General features: G+C 39.4%; 1 protein-coding gene across 4 annotated transcripts in view; it reads right to left on the bottom strand.

The window, feature by feature from the left end:
- The window catches only part of TDRD9 (tudor domain containing 9), a 154,007-nt gene that overhangs the window by 54,882 nt on the left and 79,876 nt on the right, over positions 1-19,249 (bottom strand). For all 4 annotated transcript variants that reach the window (XM_042447002.1, XM_042447003.1, XM_042447004.1 and 1 more), the window contains exons 9-14: positions 16,242-16,303; positions 14,881-14,935; positions 10,339-10,423; positions 9,560-9,617; positions 5,421-5,525; positions 1,742-1,839 (exon numbers count right to left, since the gene is read on the bottom strand). In XM_042447002.1, coding sequence (XP_042302936.1) covers positions 1,742-1,839; positions 5,421-5,525; positions 9,560-9,617; positions 10,339-10,423; positions 14,881-14,935; positions 16,242-16,303 — 463 coding nt within the window. The remainder of the gene's footprint in view (positions 1-1,741; positions 1,840-5,420; positions 5,526-9,559; positions 9,618-10,338; positions 10,424-14,880; positions 14,936-16,241; positions 16,304-19,249) is intronic.

The following is a 19,249-nucleotide window of genomic DNA, read 5'->3' as shown; positions in this document are numbered from 1 at the left end:
GTTATTAGAAAGGGCTCTGAGAGAGCATCGCCATATCTGACTTGACCTTGCTGGCCTTCATGTAGCAGGATGATCATTTTGAGGAATTTGGGGGGGGGGGTATCCTAGTCGTTCAGGGATCTCCCACAGACTTTTTTTACTCACAGTGTTGAAGGCTTTGGTGTGGTTGACAAATGTTACATAGAGTCCTTTGTTCTGCTCCCTACATTTCTCTTGCAGTTGTCTAAGGGCAAATACCATATCTGTAGTGCTCCTATTAGCTCTAAAGCTGCACTGGCTTTCAGGAAGAAGTTCTTCTGCAATAGCAGGAACTAATCTGTTCAGGAGTATCCTTGCAAGGATTTTTCCAGCGATGGAGAGCAGCGTTATACCGCAATAGTATTGGTATACAGTATTGGTATACAGCCTTCTAAACCTACTTTGGCTTGCAAAGAGTGGTTGGGAAGTCTAGCTCTTGAAAGCTCAAGATGCACATGCAAAAAGGACATGGTTCCAACCCCCCTCCCCTTCTTGTTCAGTGCCTAGTAGAGAACTACAGGAGCAGCACAAAGATGCATCAGACCAAGATCGACATGAAAATAATAGCTGTAGTAGACAGTGGATTCCACAACTGCACAATCAAATGCTGAAGATATCTAATGGCACAAAACCAACCAAAAATAAACAAAGCCCACATAATATAAAAACTGAAAACAAAGGTTAATAAAGATGGTGATAAAGAAAAAAAGACCAACCCTACATTTGCCTCAGACAAGCAGTGAAAACCTATATTTTGACAATGCTGTAAGCAAAAAGAAGCTGAGTGCTGAGGTTTCTCATTTCTTCCAGTTTTCTCACACAAACTGCACATCCCAGGAGAATCCTTCACATCTTGGAGGAGATGGCTGGGACCCTCAAGTTCTATGTAGGCATTCCAAAATAATAATAATAATAATAATAATAATAATAATAATAATGGAGAGCTAAATGCGGTGGCAGAAATGGAGCAGACATACCGTCCCCCGCCCTAGCATCTCCACATGTGTCTGGTCACACCCCTTCATTCCCTAGCTATCTTGTGTTGAGGTCCAAACATCATTTTTTTCATGTTTAACTAAAGACAAGTAGAACACACCAAACATACAGGAACCTTGATGTCTACATTTACAAGACATTATAAGTGGCTTAAATCAACCTTCATCAACCTATCCCTTCCAAATGTGTTGGACTACAACTCCCATCATGCCCAGCCATCCATCATAATGGCTGGAGTGTAATCAAGCACATCTGGAGTTATAAGGTTGAAGAAAGCTGGCTTCCATCATCTGTTGTGGTAAGCATTAGGATCTAATGTAGGTCCCTCATTATCTAATTATTGTTATTTGCCTTTTTTAACAGTGAAAATTTCTTATGTTCCTTCATGGAATTCTCAGGGAGGCTTTTCTTCTTTATTAATCAGAGACTATCTTCTATGTGTGAAAGAGAAAGAGAGAAAGAATTTGGCATTTTACCTGGATGGCCACTCTTGAATACATAAGAAGAAGAGCTGTGTATATGACAGCTTATCGAAGGAATCTGAAATCATTATTATCTCAGATATATCAGTTTTGCAGATTTTTAAAGAACAACAAAAACTTTCAAACTGACATGGTAACAGTGGAATAGAAACAAACAAACCTGAGTATGCTCATCATGAGCAATCAAGGCTCTCTAATTCTACTTCCAACCATAAAGATATATAAATTGTGTGAACAACCCTTACCATCATCTCAGGCATTGTGGTCTCAGATATGTAGTGTGTCCAAAAGTCTTTATATACCAGCCTGTAGCAGTATCCCTTAGAAACACGACCAGCTCGACCTATACGTAAAGGGGGGAAGAGCCTTAAGAACATAGAAGCCATGAGCTACTCTATGGAGGTTCAAATCCCTGCTCCAAAATGGAAACCTAATGGGTGACCTTGGGTAAGTTACACTCACTCGTCCTTATAAGAAGGCAATATAAAATCTCAGACTAAATTCTGCCAAGAAAACCCCAGGATGGGGTCACCATATGTATGGGGCAACCTGGAAAAAGCACATAAGAACATCATCAGATTCCAAATTAGCGCTGCAAGTGCACTGTGATCTCTAAAACTGTACCATGTTGAAAGCATTGATTACTGCTCTGTGTGCTTGTTAGTATGTATTATCAATATTTCAACACTGGGCACAAATACAGCAAAACAATGGCCAGGCAAAGGAGGGTAGAGTGCAATGCACAAATATAAGTAATCTAAAAAAAAATGAGGAACTTAACCAAGTGACTCCCTAAACCAATGGTTCTTGACCCCTAGCCTTATTGATGTTTTGGACTTCAACTCAGAGAAGCTCCAGCCAATTTGGGATTTGAGGAAATCTGGCTGGAGTTTCTCCATGTTGAAGACTTCTCAGTCTTTTAAGAGCAGAAAGCAGTGCAGAAATAAGCCTCACTTAGACCCATGCTATTCAATGTGTTTGTTCACAGACTGCTGCCAACCTGCAAACCATCAGTTTCTGGACAATGGTAAGTTTGCAGGAAACTATGCAAATGTGGTAATAACATGGCATTTATATGGTTCTGGTACGGCCACATAATATGAGAAGCACTGATCTGGAGCGTACTATAAACAACAGGTCTAAAGAAGCAGAAATGCTTCTTATGGTAGCTCCCAGCAACATGCTGCTCTCCAGATATTTTACATTGCAATTTGAATAATCACTAACCACACTGGCTGGAGCTAATGGGAGATGCAATCCAAAAACATCTGGAGGGCATCATGTTAGGAAAGCTTACAACTACCAAATGAGGCCCATGGAAGATGAAACTGCATTTGTGTCTGGCAGATAAATATAAACTCTACCCCTATCTTAGAGGTACTCTCAAGATAATTTGAGAAACCATGCAGCTGAAGAAAAAGAAGAGAAGAAAATTCAACATATAGGATTTGTGTCCACGTTTAGACCACTAATCTCAAAGGTTCTATCTCAAAGGTTCTGGAGGACAACAATACATTAAGATGTACCCGAAACAGCAAATCAAAGAAGAATAATCCATGCTATTTTGAGTAAGCAGCCAAACATCTTCCAAGGTGGTAATTATGAAATAATGATACAATACACTATTAAAATGCAAGTAAATTTATCCATTTTAATGCATTTCATGATCATAATATCTGTATTACTATACTGTCTCTCTTAGGGATCCACAAGTATCTTACATCTTCTGGGCCACTGTGATATCGGAAGAATCAACTTCCATTCTAGCTGATCAGGATTAATGCAAAGCTGGGAATCATGGTCTTCCAGGTCCAAGGGAGAAACAAAGTGCGCTATAAATGTTATAGGGTTGGACTAAGCCTAATGGTTAGTTGCAACTAAGTAGACTCATAGACTCAATGGGACTTACATACACTCTGACTTTGTTCTCAACTGCTGGCAAATCAACTTTGACATACAGCAACCCTATGAATGACAGTGTGGTGAGGTGGTTTCAGTGTTGAGACTACAACTCTGGAGATAAGGGTTTGACTCCCTGATTGGCCATGGAAGCCCACAGGGTGAGTCACACACTCTTAGTCGCAGAAAATCCCATGATAGGTTTGCCTTAGGGTTGCCATAATTCAGAAATGACTAGAAGGCACACAGCAACAATCAAATGAATTGAAAAGTCACCCATTTAGTAACTGTTATTAGAACTAGCAGTTGGATTTAGGCCAGAGGTGGTATTCCCAGAGGTGGGAAGTTCTTACCCTTCTAGAGGCTACTGGGCTGCAACTCCCCTCACCCCTCGCCATTGTCCATGCCAGCTATTGCCGATCAGACTTTTATTTCAGTAAATCTGGAGGGCTACATGATTCCCTGGTTTAGGATGAGGGAACCAAAATTCACGTTCCCATAAACCCATGAAGCTCATTGGGTGACTTTGGACCAATCACTTTCTCTCAGCCTGACCTGCCTTGCAGAGTTGTTGTGAATGGGTAGAAAAAGCAATATACTGTATGTTGCTTTGAATTTATGGGAGGGTTGAGTCTACCCATTTGGAATGCAGTCTTTCTCTTTTCCTATTGCCCTCTACAAGCATCAGAGTCTTTTCTAGTGAGTCCTTTCTTTTCATCATATGGCTAAAATACAAAAGCTTCAATTTAGTCATCTTTGGTCCAAAACACACTGCAGAAATAATCCAGTTACAGACTGCCTTAACTGCCGTGGCTCAGTACTAGGGAATTCTGGGAATTGTAGTTTTGTCAGACGTTTGGCCTTCTCTTGTCAGTGAACTTTGGTGCCACAAGGAACTACAGTTCCAAGGATTCCCTAGCACTGATTCAAGGCAGTTAAACTGGATTATTTCTGCAGTGTGTTTTGGATCTTTGCTTCCAGGAAGAGTTCGGGCCTGATCTGCTCTATGACCCATCCACTGGTCTTTTTAGTGGCCCACAGTATCCTCAGACCTCTTCTCCAGCACCACATCTCAAATGAGGTTTTTTTTTCTATCAGCTTTCTTCACTACCCAGCTCTTACACCATACATAGAAATGGAATAATTTCCAACTGAAAGGGGGGGTCCAGCATGGCTCTATTCTGCCACCTTGTCTATGTAATTTGTATGCCAAGAACATCATGCATAAAGCAGGATTTGACTCGGAGGAGGGAGGCATGAAAATTATAGGAAGGAAAATCAGCAATCTAAAATACACAGATGATACCATAATATTAGCTGAAAATGTCAGAAGTATAGAAAGATTATTGAAGAAAGTCAAGGCAGAAAACACAAAGGCTGGATTACATCTGAACATCAAGAAAACAAAAATTATGATCACAGATGATCGACACAACTTTAACATAGACAGCAAAGATACTGAAATAGTTCAAGGTTTTCCATACTTGGGCTCAATCACCAATCAGAGTGGAGATTGCAGTCAAGAAATTGGAAGAAGACTACAAGTAGGAAGGGCAGTTATGAAAGAACTAGACAAGATCCTCAGTTATAAAGATATATCATTAAATACCAAAGTTAGGATTATCCAGACCATCTTATTTCCCATCTCACCATATTCTGTGCTAACAGTAGCTTCTTGACTTGAGTACTAGTTACGGATCAAGACTATCAAATGTCATGGCACACCCACTTCTTTAAGAGCAATCCATAGTTTCTTGTGAGCTATACAATCAAATGCTTTGCTATAGTCTATAAAACACAGGCTGCTCTTCTTCTGAAACGCCTTAGTACATTCCATTATCCAACACGTTTGCTAGACAATCCCTAGTGCATCTTTCTTTCCTGAACTTCTAAAAATTCAAGTAACTACTGTTCAAGTAAACAGGTGCAATGCATATGCATAGAACAATAAACATGTGTAAAAGTGGTTCCTGGATTGGAGACCCCCCAGTTGAACTAAGCTTTTACGCTGCAATGCCATCTTACCTCTCCTCTGATTACAGCTGCTTTTAGAAGCCCAGCATAGCCTCAAGCTCTGATAGTTGGTGTCTTCATCACAAACCAGAGTTCTAGTCAAACAGAAGTCAATGACTGCAGAGTGGGGGGGGGGGAGGAAGTACAGGGAATGAAAAGTTACTTCTTCAATGCAAACAAAAATGTGTGTTGGTTCCACATAAATCTAAGACATGAAAAGGGAGTGAGAGAGGGAAGGAGATGAGAACAGGAAAAGTTCCATGGTGTATATGTGTATATGTATATATGGGTGTCTGTATACATATATAGTATATACATGAGAGCCAGTGTAGTGGTAGTAGTTTGTGCATTGGACTAGGACTCTGGAGAAAAGTGTTCAAATCCAGGTTCAGCCATGGAAACCCACTAAGTGGCCTTGGGCAAGTCATACTCCCTCAGACTCAGAGGAAGGCAATTGCAAACCTCTTCTGAACAAATTTTACTGAGAACAGGTTTGCCTTAGGGTCACCATGAGTCAGAAATTATTTGACAGTACAACAATATATGCATATTTATGCATTATGTCTGTCTATATTTATATACTGTAATTGTGTGTGTGTGTGTGTGTGTGTGTGTGTGTGTGTGTGTATCTACACCTTGAGTCCTTGTACCAGGAGGAAGGCAGATATAAATAAATAGCATAATAATAATAATAATAATAATAATAATAATAATAATAATAATACATGTATGTAGATAATAACTGGTGTATATGAGCATGTGTGTGTGTATCTATATATGAGACCCAGCGTGGTGGTTTAAACGTTCAAGTACGTCTCTGGAGACCAGGGTTCCAATCCCTCCTCAGCCGTTGAAAACCACTGGGTGACCTTGATCAAGTCACACACTCTCAGCCTCAGAGGAAGGCAATGGCACTGCTCCTCTAAACAAATCTTGCTAAGAAAATCCTGTGATAGCCTTGCCTTAGGGTTGTCATAAGTCTGAAACAACTTGAGGGCACTCAACAAAAATTTAGCATAACAACAACCAGCTTTCATCTTTGCTTTGAAGAAGGTACCTTCCCACCTTGCTGGACACTACATTCTTCTCAGCCACTAAACTTACTCAGATTTTTTTTTTTTACTGGCTGGAGCTGTCTTCTTAAAAGACAAGCTTTTGCATACTGAGAAATTTTTGACTTAAGTCACGCTTTATCACAAGCAAATGGAAGCAGATCAGGACACAAGCACAGGCATCTGTCTTCTTACCTCATGGATGCTATTACCAGAGGTCATAAAAATCTTGTGAACTAGAACTGGGGGCTACTGCCTGCGCAAAGGTCAAACAGATACACCAAACCAGCAAGCAGGCAAAGCCAAAGAAGTGCCTGCAATGAGATGTGAAAATAAGCCTCCTTCTCATCTCTTCTCTTCTGGCAGAGACACGGAGCTCCTTCTGCACAGTGGCTGCCAGCATCAACCTAAAGGTCTTCCATCTTGCATTTGTGTCATTTTGCATCATTGTTTTGATCCTTCACACTCCCAATGCGCACATCTCCAAGGCTCAAGCCACATTTCCTCTCTATCTCTATCCCTATTACAGTGGCTTAAGGCCATTAACTAGAAGAAGTGGCTTTAAGAAAAAGAAAACAAAACACCAACTACTATCACAATATTTTAATTGGCTTTTTAAACCCATAATTCATTAGGAAAGGAGAGGGGTGTTACCAAGGGTTGTGAGACCTGAGCACTACTGGGTTCAGGAAATACAAAATATGCACAGTAATACTACATTCCTAAACCTAATCTGGATCCTCAACAAATTAGAGTTCTCACTATGATCAGAAAGGCTCCCCAAAGTTAACTCAATGCAAGGCTCTATTTTTTTAAAAAAAAAAAACCCTAGTACAGTGGGCCCTTGGTACCCATTGGGGTTTGGTTCCATGGCCCCCTGTTGATATCAAATCCATGGATGTTCAAGTCCCATTAAATACAATGGCATAGTGAAATGGTGTACCTTATACAAAATAGCAAAATCAAGATTTGCTTTCTAGAATTTATATCTTTTTTAATATTTTCAAGATGTGGATGGCTAAATCTGTGGATAAAGAATCTGTGGGGCTGACTGCATAGGAAAGTTAACATTAATATAAATGAAAAGAAAACTGGCAATCAAAGTGTACATATATGAAAATAAAATTACTTGAGGTATAATTAATAATGTATCCTCTCCAGGGAGAAATCAATTACCAAGAAAAAGCTATAAGAAAGAATCTTTTAATTCAAGAGGTACAGTAGCCCTGAAAAACTCCCACAGTGTTTTTTGGGTCTCAATTTGACATGTCAGGGCTAAAATTTCAATTTAAGGGAAGAAAACCTCCACAAATTGGATCTGAAAAAAAAAGGGGGGGGTTATTGTCCTACCCTAGCAGAGGGTTGTATTAGATGGACTTTGAAGTCCTTTCAAACTCTTTAATTCAGAGACCACTAAAATGTAATGAGTTGGCAACAGAATGTGCTGGATATTGCTAACTGCTCTCCTTCTGTGTGTGTGTTTTAATATATGTTTTAGCTTGGTTTTAATTTTTCTGATAGTTTAATTATGTTTTAAATTCTGTATTTTCTGGATTTTTAACAATATTTTTTTAATTATTGTAAGCCACTTTGCTGGCCTAGATATCCTAGAGGCACTAGATCTCATCTGAACTTGGAAGCTAAGCAGGGTCTGTCCTGGTTAATACTTGAATGGGAGACCACGAATGTGCTGTAGGCTATATTTCAAAGGAAGGAACTGGCAAAACCGCCAATGAATATTAACTGCCTTAGAAAACCATATGAAATTGATAAGGTTGCTATCTTTCTACAGGTGACTTAAAAGTACATACTGTATATACAGACAAGCCACTTTGAGTCTTAATCTGGGAGAAAGTTGGGATAGAAATAAATGTTGTAATAAAGATGATGATAATAATAATAAGCAACAGTATTGCTTAGGTTGCCCTTTAAAAATAGAGAGAGTGAATGAAGACTAGCCATAACAGACAATATAGAAACCATCAAAGTTAAATACATCTGAATCCTACAACCATCAATAGTACTTAAAATATCCATATATCGTGATTTTTTTAGGGATGTAGCGCATCTTGCTTTCTTCTGCTTGAGTTTTTTGGAAGCAATCAGGTCCCACCTGACTCAGGCACCCAAACTGTGTTTACATGCTACTGATTTCTGCAGAAGTTTGGTATGCCTGATGGTCTCTGTTAAAAAACAATGTGTGTCATTTCTATGAGGACATTTTAGCTTCCAGCTCTGATGACTGTATTAAGAAAACCGGAAGTAGATTACCTGTAATAAAAAAAGAAAAAAAAGAAGACAAACTGGCCTTTGAAAAAGGCTTCCCCCAACAAGGTATGGGGAATACTGGCCTGTTACAGACTGCCAAAATAAAGCTGCTTCGGGTCTCTTTGGAGGTATGCTCTTTAAATGATGCATGGGTCCTAAGAGTCCAGAGGTCGCGCCAAAGCCACACTCCATTCCTAAGCACCGGAGTGCAGCTTTTGGTGCAGCTCCAGATTCTTAGGATGCATGCATCATTTAAATAGCATACCTCCAAAGAGACCCGAAGCAGCTTTATTTTGACAGTCTGTAACAGGCCATTGTTTCCCTATTTTGCACATTCTGACCTTCATCTGAAAGCAGTAACTGTCTTCCCTGTCCCTTCTTCTTTACCTCTTTGGGGTTTGCCAAATGAGAATCACAAGCACTACATTTTATATTATGCAAATAGAATGAATCATAGCAAATGAAAACACTGTACCTAATTGAATCTGAGTGGTTACTGCCAAAAGCCATAAATAAATTTCTCTCCCCCAACTTTTGCTCTATACAAAAGAGGAATTTTCTTCAGGCACAATTTGATTTTTGGCATAGAATATTCTGTCCTAGCTTTAAAAGTGCCTTTGAGAGAGTTATAGGGTAGGGGTGGGATATCAGCCAGTAGCAATTCTGGCTTTCACTTTAAAATAGAGATACAGGAATCTTAGTTTCAAATGTTACTCTGAACAAAAAATATCAAAGAATCTTAAACACCGCAACATCAACAATGATAAAATCAAAACACACACATATATTTGCTTTTCTCATTACTATCATTATGTACCCAAACATGCTCACCATATTTGACGTCTGGAACAGTTACAGAACTCTCTGCTATGTTTGTAGACAGGAGAATCTACAAAAATAATTAAAAATAAAGGAATAGGAAACGATGGAGGGAGAGACCAATAAATGGGATTATTTAAAAAGGACTCATGAAAAGGCAGCTGAAAATGTATTTATTTGGGTATTTAAATACTACCTTTTAGAACCATCTATTCCCAACCAGCCCAAAATGGAGACAAACATCATAAAATAATAAAATCAACTCCTAAAATCTTGGTATTTAGCATTTCCAATGTAAAGACAACTACAGTGGTACCCCGGGATACGAAATACCCACGTTACGAAATTTCCGGGTTACGAAAAAAATCCATTGAAAATAATTGTTCCGGGTTACGAAGGTTATTTCGGGTTACGAAAAAAAATTTGGTGCTTTTCGGCGCTTTTTCGCACGAAATCGCGGCTTTTCCCCATTAGCGCCTATGGCATTTCGGCTTGCGAATGCTTTTCGGGTTACGAAATCGGCGGCGGAACAAATTAATTTCGTAACCCGAGGCACCACTGTACTGTTTTCATTTTGGTGAAAACAGGAGACAACATATCCCCTTGAATTGTCTACACTCTGTATTCTCCCCCTGCCACTTTTTTTTGTTTCCAGTTCATATAACATAAAGTGACCTAATTCCTTTCTGCTTCCCTCTAGTTGCTGATATTAAGCAGCATATACACTGCTTTGCCCCATCTGCATGACAAAACCAGAATTAATAGTGCTAGCACAAGGATTAAAAACTCACCTTTCGGTATCCAAGAACTGGAGCCAAAAACACATTATTCTGTTCTTCCAATGTGACACTGGAATGGAGTGGATATACTTGCAACCTAAAGAAAAGCATTTGAGAAATTCAATATATACAAATACATATACATAGCTGTAAAAAAAAGAAACGTTAACATTCTCCCCATGCTCCCCAAAAGTGGGTATTTGATGCTGTCACAGAACTGCATTTATTTATTTATTTATTTGGCAAAGCTCCAATCTAATTAGAACAATAGAACAGTACTATATACGTTCTTTTCTCTTTTTCCAGCTACCTCCTCAACCTTTTCCATGCTTAGAAGTGCTGGTCTATCCCCTTTCAAATGCAAGTAGGTAAACAGGGTTGAGAAACGGGGGGATCTTGAGGACTGCATTGGCCCTTTGTAAGATCTCAAAGGGCAACACTCCCTCTCTGAGATTTATAGGTTATTTGTTGTTGTTGTTGTTGTTGTTGTTGTTGTTGTTGTTATCTGCCTTTGCATCGATCTTGACCCATGGCGATTCTGCTGATGAGACATCTCCAGGCCCCCCTGTCCTCTACTGCTCTGCCCAGCTCCTGCAAACTCATATTCATGGATTCTTTGATAGAGTCCATCCATCTAGCATGTAGCCTTCCTCTCTTTCTACCTCCTTCCACCTTTCCTAGAATAATTGTTTTTTCCAATGATTCATGCCTTCTCATGATGTGTCCAAAGTACACCAGTCTAAGTTTTGTCATCTTGGCTTCCAGGGAAATTTCTGGTTTGATCTGTTCTTGGACCCATTTGTTTGTCCTTTTGGCTGTCCACAGAATTCTCAGGACTCTTCTCCAGCATCACAACTCAAATGAATTGATTTTCTTCCTATCTTTTTTCTTAACTGTCCAGCTCTCATATCCATACAGTGGTACCTCGGGATACGAAATACCCAGCTTACGAATTTTTCGGGATACGAAAAAATCCCATAGGGATTTATTGTTTCGGGTTACGAACGTTTTTTCGGGTTACGAAAAAACTCCGGCGCTGTTTAAATGGAGCCGCGGCAGAGCCGCGGCTTTTTTCCCCATTAGCGCCTATGGCAATTCGGGTTACGAAGGTTTTTCGGGTTACGAAATTAGCCGCGGAACGAATTAATTTCGTAACCCGAGGCACCACTGTACATGGTAATAGGGAATACAATAGCTTGTACGATTCCAACTTTTGTGTTGAGTTGTATATCTTGGCATTTTAAGATCTTTTCTGGTTCTTTCATAAACATCCTCCCCATTCTTAATCTTCTTCTGATTTTCTGGCTGAAATCCCCGTTTCTATCTATGTTTGATCCCAGATATGAGAACTCTTACTATTTCTGTTTCTTCATTGCCTAGTTTGAATTTGTGTAAGTTCTCTGTAGTCATTATTTTTGTTTTCTTTATGTTCAAACAGTAAGCCTGACTTTGCACTTTCTTCTTTGATCTTCCTTAGTTCAAAGTCTGTGTGGTTTTCTGCTAGTATTATGGTGTCATCTGCATAACTCAGATTGTTGATATTTCTTCCTCCTGTTTTCACTCCTCCCTCTTCTGTATCCAAGTCTGCTTTCCTTACAATATATTCTGTATATAAGTTGAATGGGTAGGGTGATAAGATGCAGCCTCGTCTGTCCCTTTTGCCAATTGTGAAACATTCTGTTTCTCTGTCTTCTGTTCTGACAGTAGTCTCTTGTCCTAAATACAGATTCCTCATCAGGACTATCAGACGTTTAGGCACTCCCATGTTTTTAAGGGCGTACCATAGCCCTTCATGATCTTGGCAGTCAAAGGCTTTGCTATCATCTAGAAAGCACATACTGATTTTCTTTTGAAATTCCCTGATGCATTCCATTAGAAGTCGTATGTTTGCGATGTGATCCCTAGTGCCTCTTCCTCTCCTGAACCCAGCTTGGTCTTCTGGGGTTTCTTTCTCCATGTATGGTTGGAATCTACGTTACAGAATTTTAAGTATAATTTTGCTTGCATAGATTAGTGCTTTGATTCTATAGTTCCTGCAGACTCTTGTGTCACCTTTTTTTGTGGATGGGGATCCCAATCTGCTGACCATCATTTTGTTTTCCATATCTGTTGACATATGTTGGTTAGCAATAGAGTTGACTACGCCAATGTGGATTGCAGCAGTTCGACTGGAATATCATCTGTTCCTAAAGACTTATTTTTTTGCCATTTCTCCTATTGCAGCTTCCACCTCGCTTTTTAGGATTTGGGGTTCATCTTCATATGGCTCTTCAGTCCATGTGTCCTTCATGTTGTCATCTCTTTTATATAACTCTTCCGTGTATTGCATCCAACTTCTTTTTATTGCTTCCTGGTCTTGGATTATGCTATTTTTATTGTTATAGAGCATCCCGGTCCTTACGGAACCCATAACTCCCTTGCCAAAATAGTTCTGTTGGCTGCCAGTCCATTTCCGGGCACAATTCGAAGTGCTGGTTATGAGAGCTAAAGCTCTATAAGCCTTTGGCCCAGACTAACTGAAAGTCCATATTTCGCCATACAAACATGCCCAAGTTTTAAGATATTTAGGGGAGGGGTTTCTCCCCATCCCACCAGATACATCTGGTGAAGACTCAGGAGAGAGCCTTTGTCTAGAATAATGGACCAAGATTTGAAAAGCCAAGAAAACATTGCAGTGAGGCTAACTGACGATTCATTTGGATTCCAAAATACAAGTTCACTTACAGACGAGTTAGTGCCAAATCTGATTTGTACCCAAGGCATCCCACCTTTAAGGATTCTCTTTCCAGGTCCCCCTTTGGCCAGCCCCCCATCTCTTTCTATTATATCAAAGAGTTCTTTAAACTTGCCGCTCCAACTCCCTATCTTCGTATCAACCATCTCTCTCAGGAAGGAAGGTATTGCTTTGTTTACCATCAATGTCTTTCCTCAAGAACCAGCAGGGCCATACTGTATACTCTAACTTCTCCAGTCATTGCCCATCTGTCCCCGTTTTACATTTCAATCGGATTACAGTCCCTCTCTGCTGCTTGCCTCCCTTCCTTCACATTTGCCTCTAGTTAACCATAGCGCTGTTTCTCCATAGCCCATTACTCCTATTTTACCATACTGAAGTATTATCACATCACTATATCAACATATTACTATATCCCCTCATATTTCTCATCATGACAGTTCCATATACTTCTGGATTCGGACAGCCTTCTTGCTGGCTATAGGACTCTTTTCTGGTTGGCCCAATCGTTGTTATCTTCTCACCAACAGGGAAAGATCTTATTATTTAAATAGGCTTACAGACTAACTGGTTTGGGTAGGAGAATGAGTGACAGCTGTGCTGTTTTTAATATGTAATGTGTTTTTAACTGCAAAAATAATGTTCTAATTGGATTTGCTATTTTTGTTCTTGTTTTGCTTTACAGTCAGCTCTCTGTAACCATGGATTCTGCATCCACAGATTCAACCATCCATGGCTCGAAAGTATTCACACACACACAAACAAAAACCAAACCTTGATTCTGCCATTCTATGTAAGTGATGACATGTTACTACACTACTGTATATAATGAGACTTGAACATCCACAGGTTTTGGTGTCCAAGGGGAAGGGGGGTTGGGGGTCCTGGAACCAACCCCCAGCTGATGCCAGGGGCCCACTGTATTTATTTATTTTTTATTACAAGTTGTCTTAGCTATTTTTTTACCCTACAGTGGAAGCTGCTTTAGGTCCCATACTGGGAGAAAAGTAGGATTTAAATTGAAATTATTTATTTAGTTATCTTTTAAAAAATGAAGGAGACTTTCCATTTATTTCCTTGTGGGAGAAAAACTATATTTCCTGGACCTAAAACAGTCTTAGTGAGCATGGCAAAATTGACACACACCCCAAACCACTTAGGAGGTGGATAGCCTTGGAGGATTTCATATAGCTAACAGACTGCATTTTGTAAATTCTTGCCTTCAAAGAAGTATATGCTAAAGGACAAATACAATCATCACTATCTGTATCCAGCCTAAAAAGGTAAAAAAGAGTAAAGAACATTTCTTCCCTTAGACCACTGGTGGAGAATATGTGATGACAAATTGCCATAAACTACACCAACCCATTTCTGTCTGTACTTTTGAACTCAAGTGCAGAAGAGCACAACAGTATTTGTACAAAGAAGCACGAATGCCTATAGAGGAGCAGTAGAGTCAGACTCTTCCTCTTCTGTAAAACATACCTTAGCACCAGCTATCTGTTCTGTGCTATAATGTCAAAACTTATCTTCATCAGTTGTATCTGAACCAGTAACTTACTGAAGGCTCCCCCAGATATTGTTGACCTACAATTCCCAGCACTCAAAACTGGCTATGCTGGCTTTGGGCTGCTGTTACAGCTCAACACCATGTGGAGAGTTGCATGATTTCCAACCCTGACTTGGTGAATTGACACAGAAAAGGCAAAAATATTGAAAATGGCCTAAGTTAACAGTGGCAACACCATAGCATCTTTGGTTCTTAGAGTGTCTAGCATTATAAATAGAGAGATGGTTCTATGATTCTATGGATAACTCACCTCCTATGAGTCATGTCCGTGAGAAGTTCATGCATGTAATTTATTTCTGCCAAACCTAGGGGGTGAAAGTAAAATTATAACTCTCAACTAAAACAATACAAAAATACTGTTAGTCGCTTGGAGATTTGTTCAACTACATGTGATTCTCACCTCTACTGAAAGGCTTCTATCTGGTCTTCATTCACACATTGATGGTCAAGTGCTCAAATTACAATTTATATTCACATTTTCACACCTCTGCCATTTCATTGTGTTCTCTAAATCCATATGATAAGTTATGATTCACTTTTATTCTCCAGTAAGTCGCAAATGACTTGAAGACACACTAGAACCACCATCCAACCATCATCTGATAGACAAATGCTGTTGGTAATCAACATCACAGAGAGTATGTTGTTCAAACCAGGGTGCCCTGAAACTGGAATTCTGCAGGAGGCAAAGGATGTTAACTCACCAGGTCATGGCTGAAGGTTGTTATTTGTACCTTGCCTGGACAATCCATATGCATCATTCTATGTGCCAATGGAAGGGGCTAACTCTGATGCTGTTACTCTCTTCTGTGTCTGAAGGGAGAGCGATGGCTTGAACATACAAAATCCATTTAAATCCCCCTGTTCGGTTTTCTAATTTCAATCTAGTTTCAATTCAAAAGACAAGGGGCCTAGTGTTCCCAGCATTCAGAAGGTCCAGAGTTCAATCCCTGGCTGCTCTGATTTTAGAAGTTTGCACTTGATATTAAATATGTTTGCCTAAGTCCCCAAAAACCACTGTGAGTCAGGTTCATTGTATTCAGAAACAGCTGTGCTAGACTGACATTTTCTGCACAAATTGGCCAAAGGTTTTTCTTCAAGAGATTACAAACAATTTTGGTTTCTTTCTGATAAACAATTACCAAAATACTCAAATTTTCTTCATATTCAGGAAGGAAAAATTGAGATTTTTTTTAGTCAAACAAAGGAAAAATAAGAACTGATAAATTCATCCAAGGCTTTGAGTGAGGGATGCTTTTTTGGAAGAAAAAGCTTGGTTTCAGTCCTCACATTTCCAGACATGTTATTGCTGCTGATGAGGATTCGTCATTTTCTTTCTCAGAGGGGATCCTCACTTTTAACATCTGGTGGAAACATCTTGCTGGTGTTCTCTTGAATGTGACTGGTGCAAATGGAGAGAAACCTGTTTCTGTTCGTTTTCAAGAATTTACTCAAATTCAAAATTTTCTTTATACTTTATATATTTCTTTATAGGATGAAAAAAAACCTCACAGGTGAAGGAACTGCATGAGGAAGAAAGCAAAACTGACATGTGTTTCCATCCATAATCTCTTCCACCATAAAATAAAATTAAAATACAGTAAGTCTCACCTGGTAAAAATACCAACACACTTCCACGTTCTGACATGAATTCCAGATTAGGATTTTCTGCCCTGGTATATCAGAAAGAATACTTTGTGTTAGCTTCACTATAAAACACCTGTGATCTACTTTTCTGAAAGACCAAAGGAACGATATTGCTTTACTACCCGACTAGTGAGCTTCCCCTTTCTGTTTAATATTATTTGGTTAATGGAACAGACGTGTTTGTAAAGTGTTACCTAAAGCTATGTTCTGTTTAACACACATGCATGAAAAAGCTAAGAGGAAAACATACCCTACAGTCCCAAAAGAAACCAAGTCATTCTCATTTCCAGTTTTATTTCAAATAAATGGGAGTTGCTTCAAAAGCTTTTGCAAACATGTGTGTGTGTGTACATGTGCCTTCAAGTTGCCTCTAGGCTTATGGCGACCCCATGAATTTCACAGGGTTTTCTAAAACAAGGAATAATCAGAGCTGGTTTTCCCAGTTCCTTCCTCTGAAATATAGCCTCCAGCACCTGGTATTTGTAGGCAGTGTCCCATCCAAGTACTAACCCAGGATTACCCTGCTTAGCTTCCAAGAACACACAAGATCTGGTGCCTTTAGGGTATTTAGACTTTACAGCATTTTCTTTTTAGAGCACAGCACTGTACAGCTGGCCAAAACTAGAGAGCAGCTGCCAGAGAAGGCAATGAGATAATGTAATAATACTGATGTTCAGGGTCATTTCTAGACAATGAAAAATAAAGTAAAAAATGCAAGCTTTTTCACCAGTCACCTGAACTTTATTGTGGACAGAAAGGATTGCAAGTGAAGTGCACCACTCAGTCTGATGCAATCTCTTCCAAACTGCATAGCTGAATTCCATGAGACAGCTTGCAAAATGCCTACAAAGTTCATGACTCAGTTCTATATACTGGTAATAGATTGCAAAGTGCCCAGTTTAGTTTTTGACAAGGTTATTTGTTATCACTGATCATTGATTGGAGATAGCAGTTGTTGTTGTTGTTGTTAATGTTATATGCTGTCAAGGTAACTTTAACACACAGCAACCCTATCAATGAGACACACACACACACACCAGTCACTCTGTCATCAATAGCTCAGGTCTTGCAAATTTTGAGCTAAGGTCTCCTTTACTGAGTCTATGAGACAGCAGTAGAGAAATGTATTTAACTTTTAAATAGTCTGCGGAATGATTTCCATGGCCGAGAGGGAAATTCAAACCCTGGGCTCCAGAGTTGCAGTCCAACACTCAAACTTCTACTTCACACTGGCATTAATTACCTACCAATCCTTGCTCTATTTCTGTACTAATGTTTCAATTCCTTTGAAATCAGTGTTCACATTCTCACTTTAAAATCTGGACCATAACCCTGTTTATAATGACAATCAACTATAGATCATTGAGCAGAGTACATGTTTTTTCATGATGAAGCACCCCACCATGTCTAGTTCATGCTTAGTAGTTAAAAGAGAGAGACTTCTGTGTCTGCAAGAACTAGTGCCAGCCAGAATAGATGACACTAGGATAGGTTGCCTTAGGTACCATTCACACTACAAAAATGATCTGGGATAAATCTGGGTTATCTCCTTGGTGTTCACACTCACCCTGAATGTATGTGGTGCACTTCTGGGGGGGGGGCACTACCAAAAAAGCCCCTTAATTTGGGATATTCTATACCAGGAATTTTTTTCTGAGTTTTCCTGAAAGACCCACATTAATTTGCACCTTTGGCAGTGTGAATATGCTTCCAAAACTATTCATATTGCTCTGTATCATTCAAGAGAATGGAGGCAGCTCCATTTTATCCCGAAATGATGACATGTGTGAATAACACAAGGGTTAAAATGACTTGGAGAGATTCATGAACCCAAAATGCAATGAGAACAATGATCCCAATATGCATCAGCACAGTGATCTGCATCTCCTCGGGACAAAAATTTTGAGTGTGAATGCTCTCTTAATATAAAGATAACTATTTATTCAGAGCTAGCAGTAAACGGTTCTAATGCAGACGTAACATTATGCAGTAATTAAAGCAAACCTCAGAAGGAAGGATCCCATAGCATGCATTCCTATCAGAGAAACCAATGGGGTTGACATCTGTTGTGAGTTCAAGGGCCACACAGACTACCCAAAGCACCAAACAATGCAATAAAACATGAAGTGGCCAGAAATCCACTTCTGATTTTGAAAAACTGAATTTAAAAAATTGTTAAACATGGGTGGGAAAACCTCCAACCTATTTAACAGGTGAATTGCCACTCTTGGAGGCTTCAAGAAGACAACCTAGGGAGTCTGGAGCAGTCAGAAGCCACACACACACAAAACAAAACAAACGTTGCCCATCCCTGGTCTGCAACAATTATTGGGCCATTGTATGATGCCTTGTATAAGAACGCAGACTACTTCTCTATCCAATACATACTGTCAAGTATGGCTTTCAAATACCTCAGAATGAGATCCTTTTTGTAATTTGCAACCTGATCTTTTTAACTAGAGATGTTAGGGACTTTCTGTATGCAAAGCAATTGCTTCACCTTCCCTAAAGATGGTGATTCCTTCCCTAAAATCAGAGATAGGTTGATTTTTCAAAAGAACTTTGGGGAGCTATTGACAATTTTAATTTCATTGGAATTTTGAAAACTTCAAATGGTCATCAGATTTTCATTTAACTTTCATGATTTAGGGAGCTGAGTGTCACTGCAGGTCACTGAGGCAGGCAAGCTAATAAAGAAGCATTCTATAATTTCAGCCAAGCTTTAATTAGTACAGAAAGCGGCATCCTCCAAAATTACGATGCTAAATCAGTTTGACAAAAGCACACACACACACCAATTATAAGCCTTACCAAGAGCTTGCTAAATATAAACACAGCTGGCCTCTTTACATTTGAGTATGAAATGGATCAGTTTTACGAAGCGCAAAACAAGCCCTTTCGCTTTATAGGCATGATTAGATCATGACATGAAATGCTGTAGAAGTCCAATTCTACATGCAGCTTCACACAGC

This window comes from Sceloporus undulatus, chromosome 1, assembly GCF_019175285.1.
Source record: "Sceloporus undulatus isolate JIND9_A2432 ecotype Alabama chromosome 1, SceUnd_v1.1, whole genome shotgun sequence".
Classification (NCBI taxonomy): domain Eukaryota; kingdom Metazoa; phylum Chordata; class Lepidosauria; order Squamata; family Phrynosomatidae; genus Sceloporus; species Sceloporus undulatus.
Note: the sequence above shows the minus strand (reverse complement) of the source record. Positions and strands in the feature narration are given on the sequence as shown.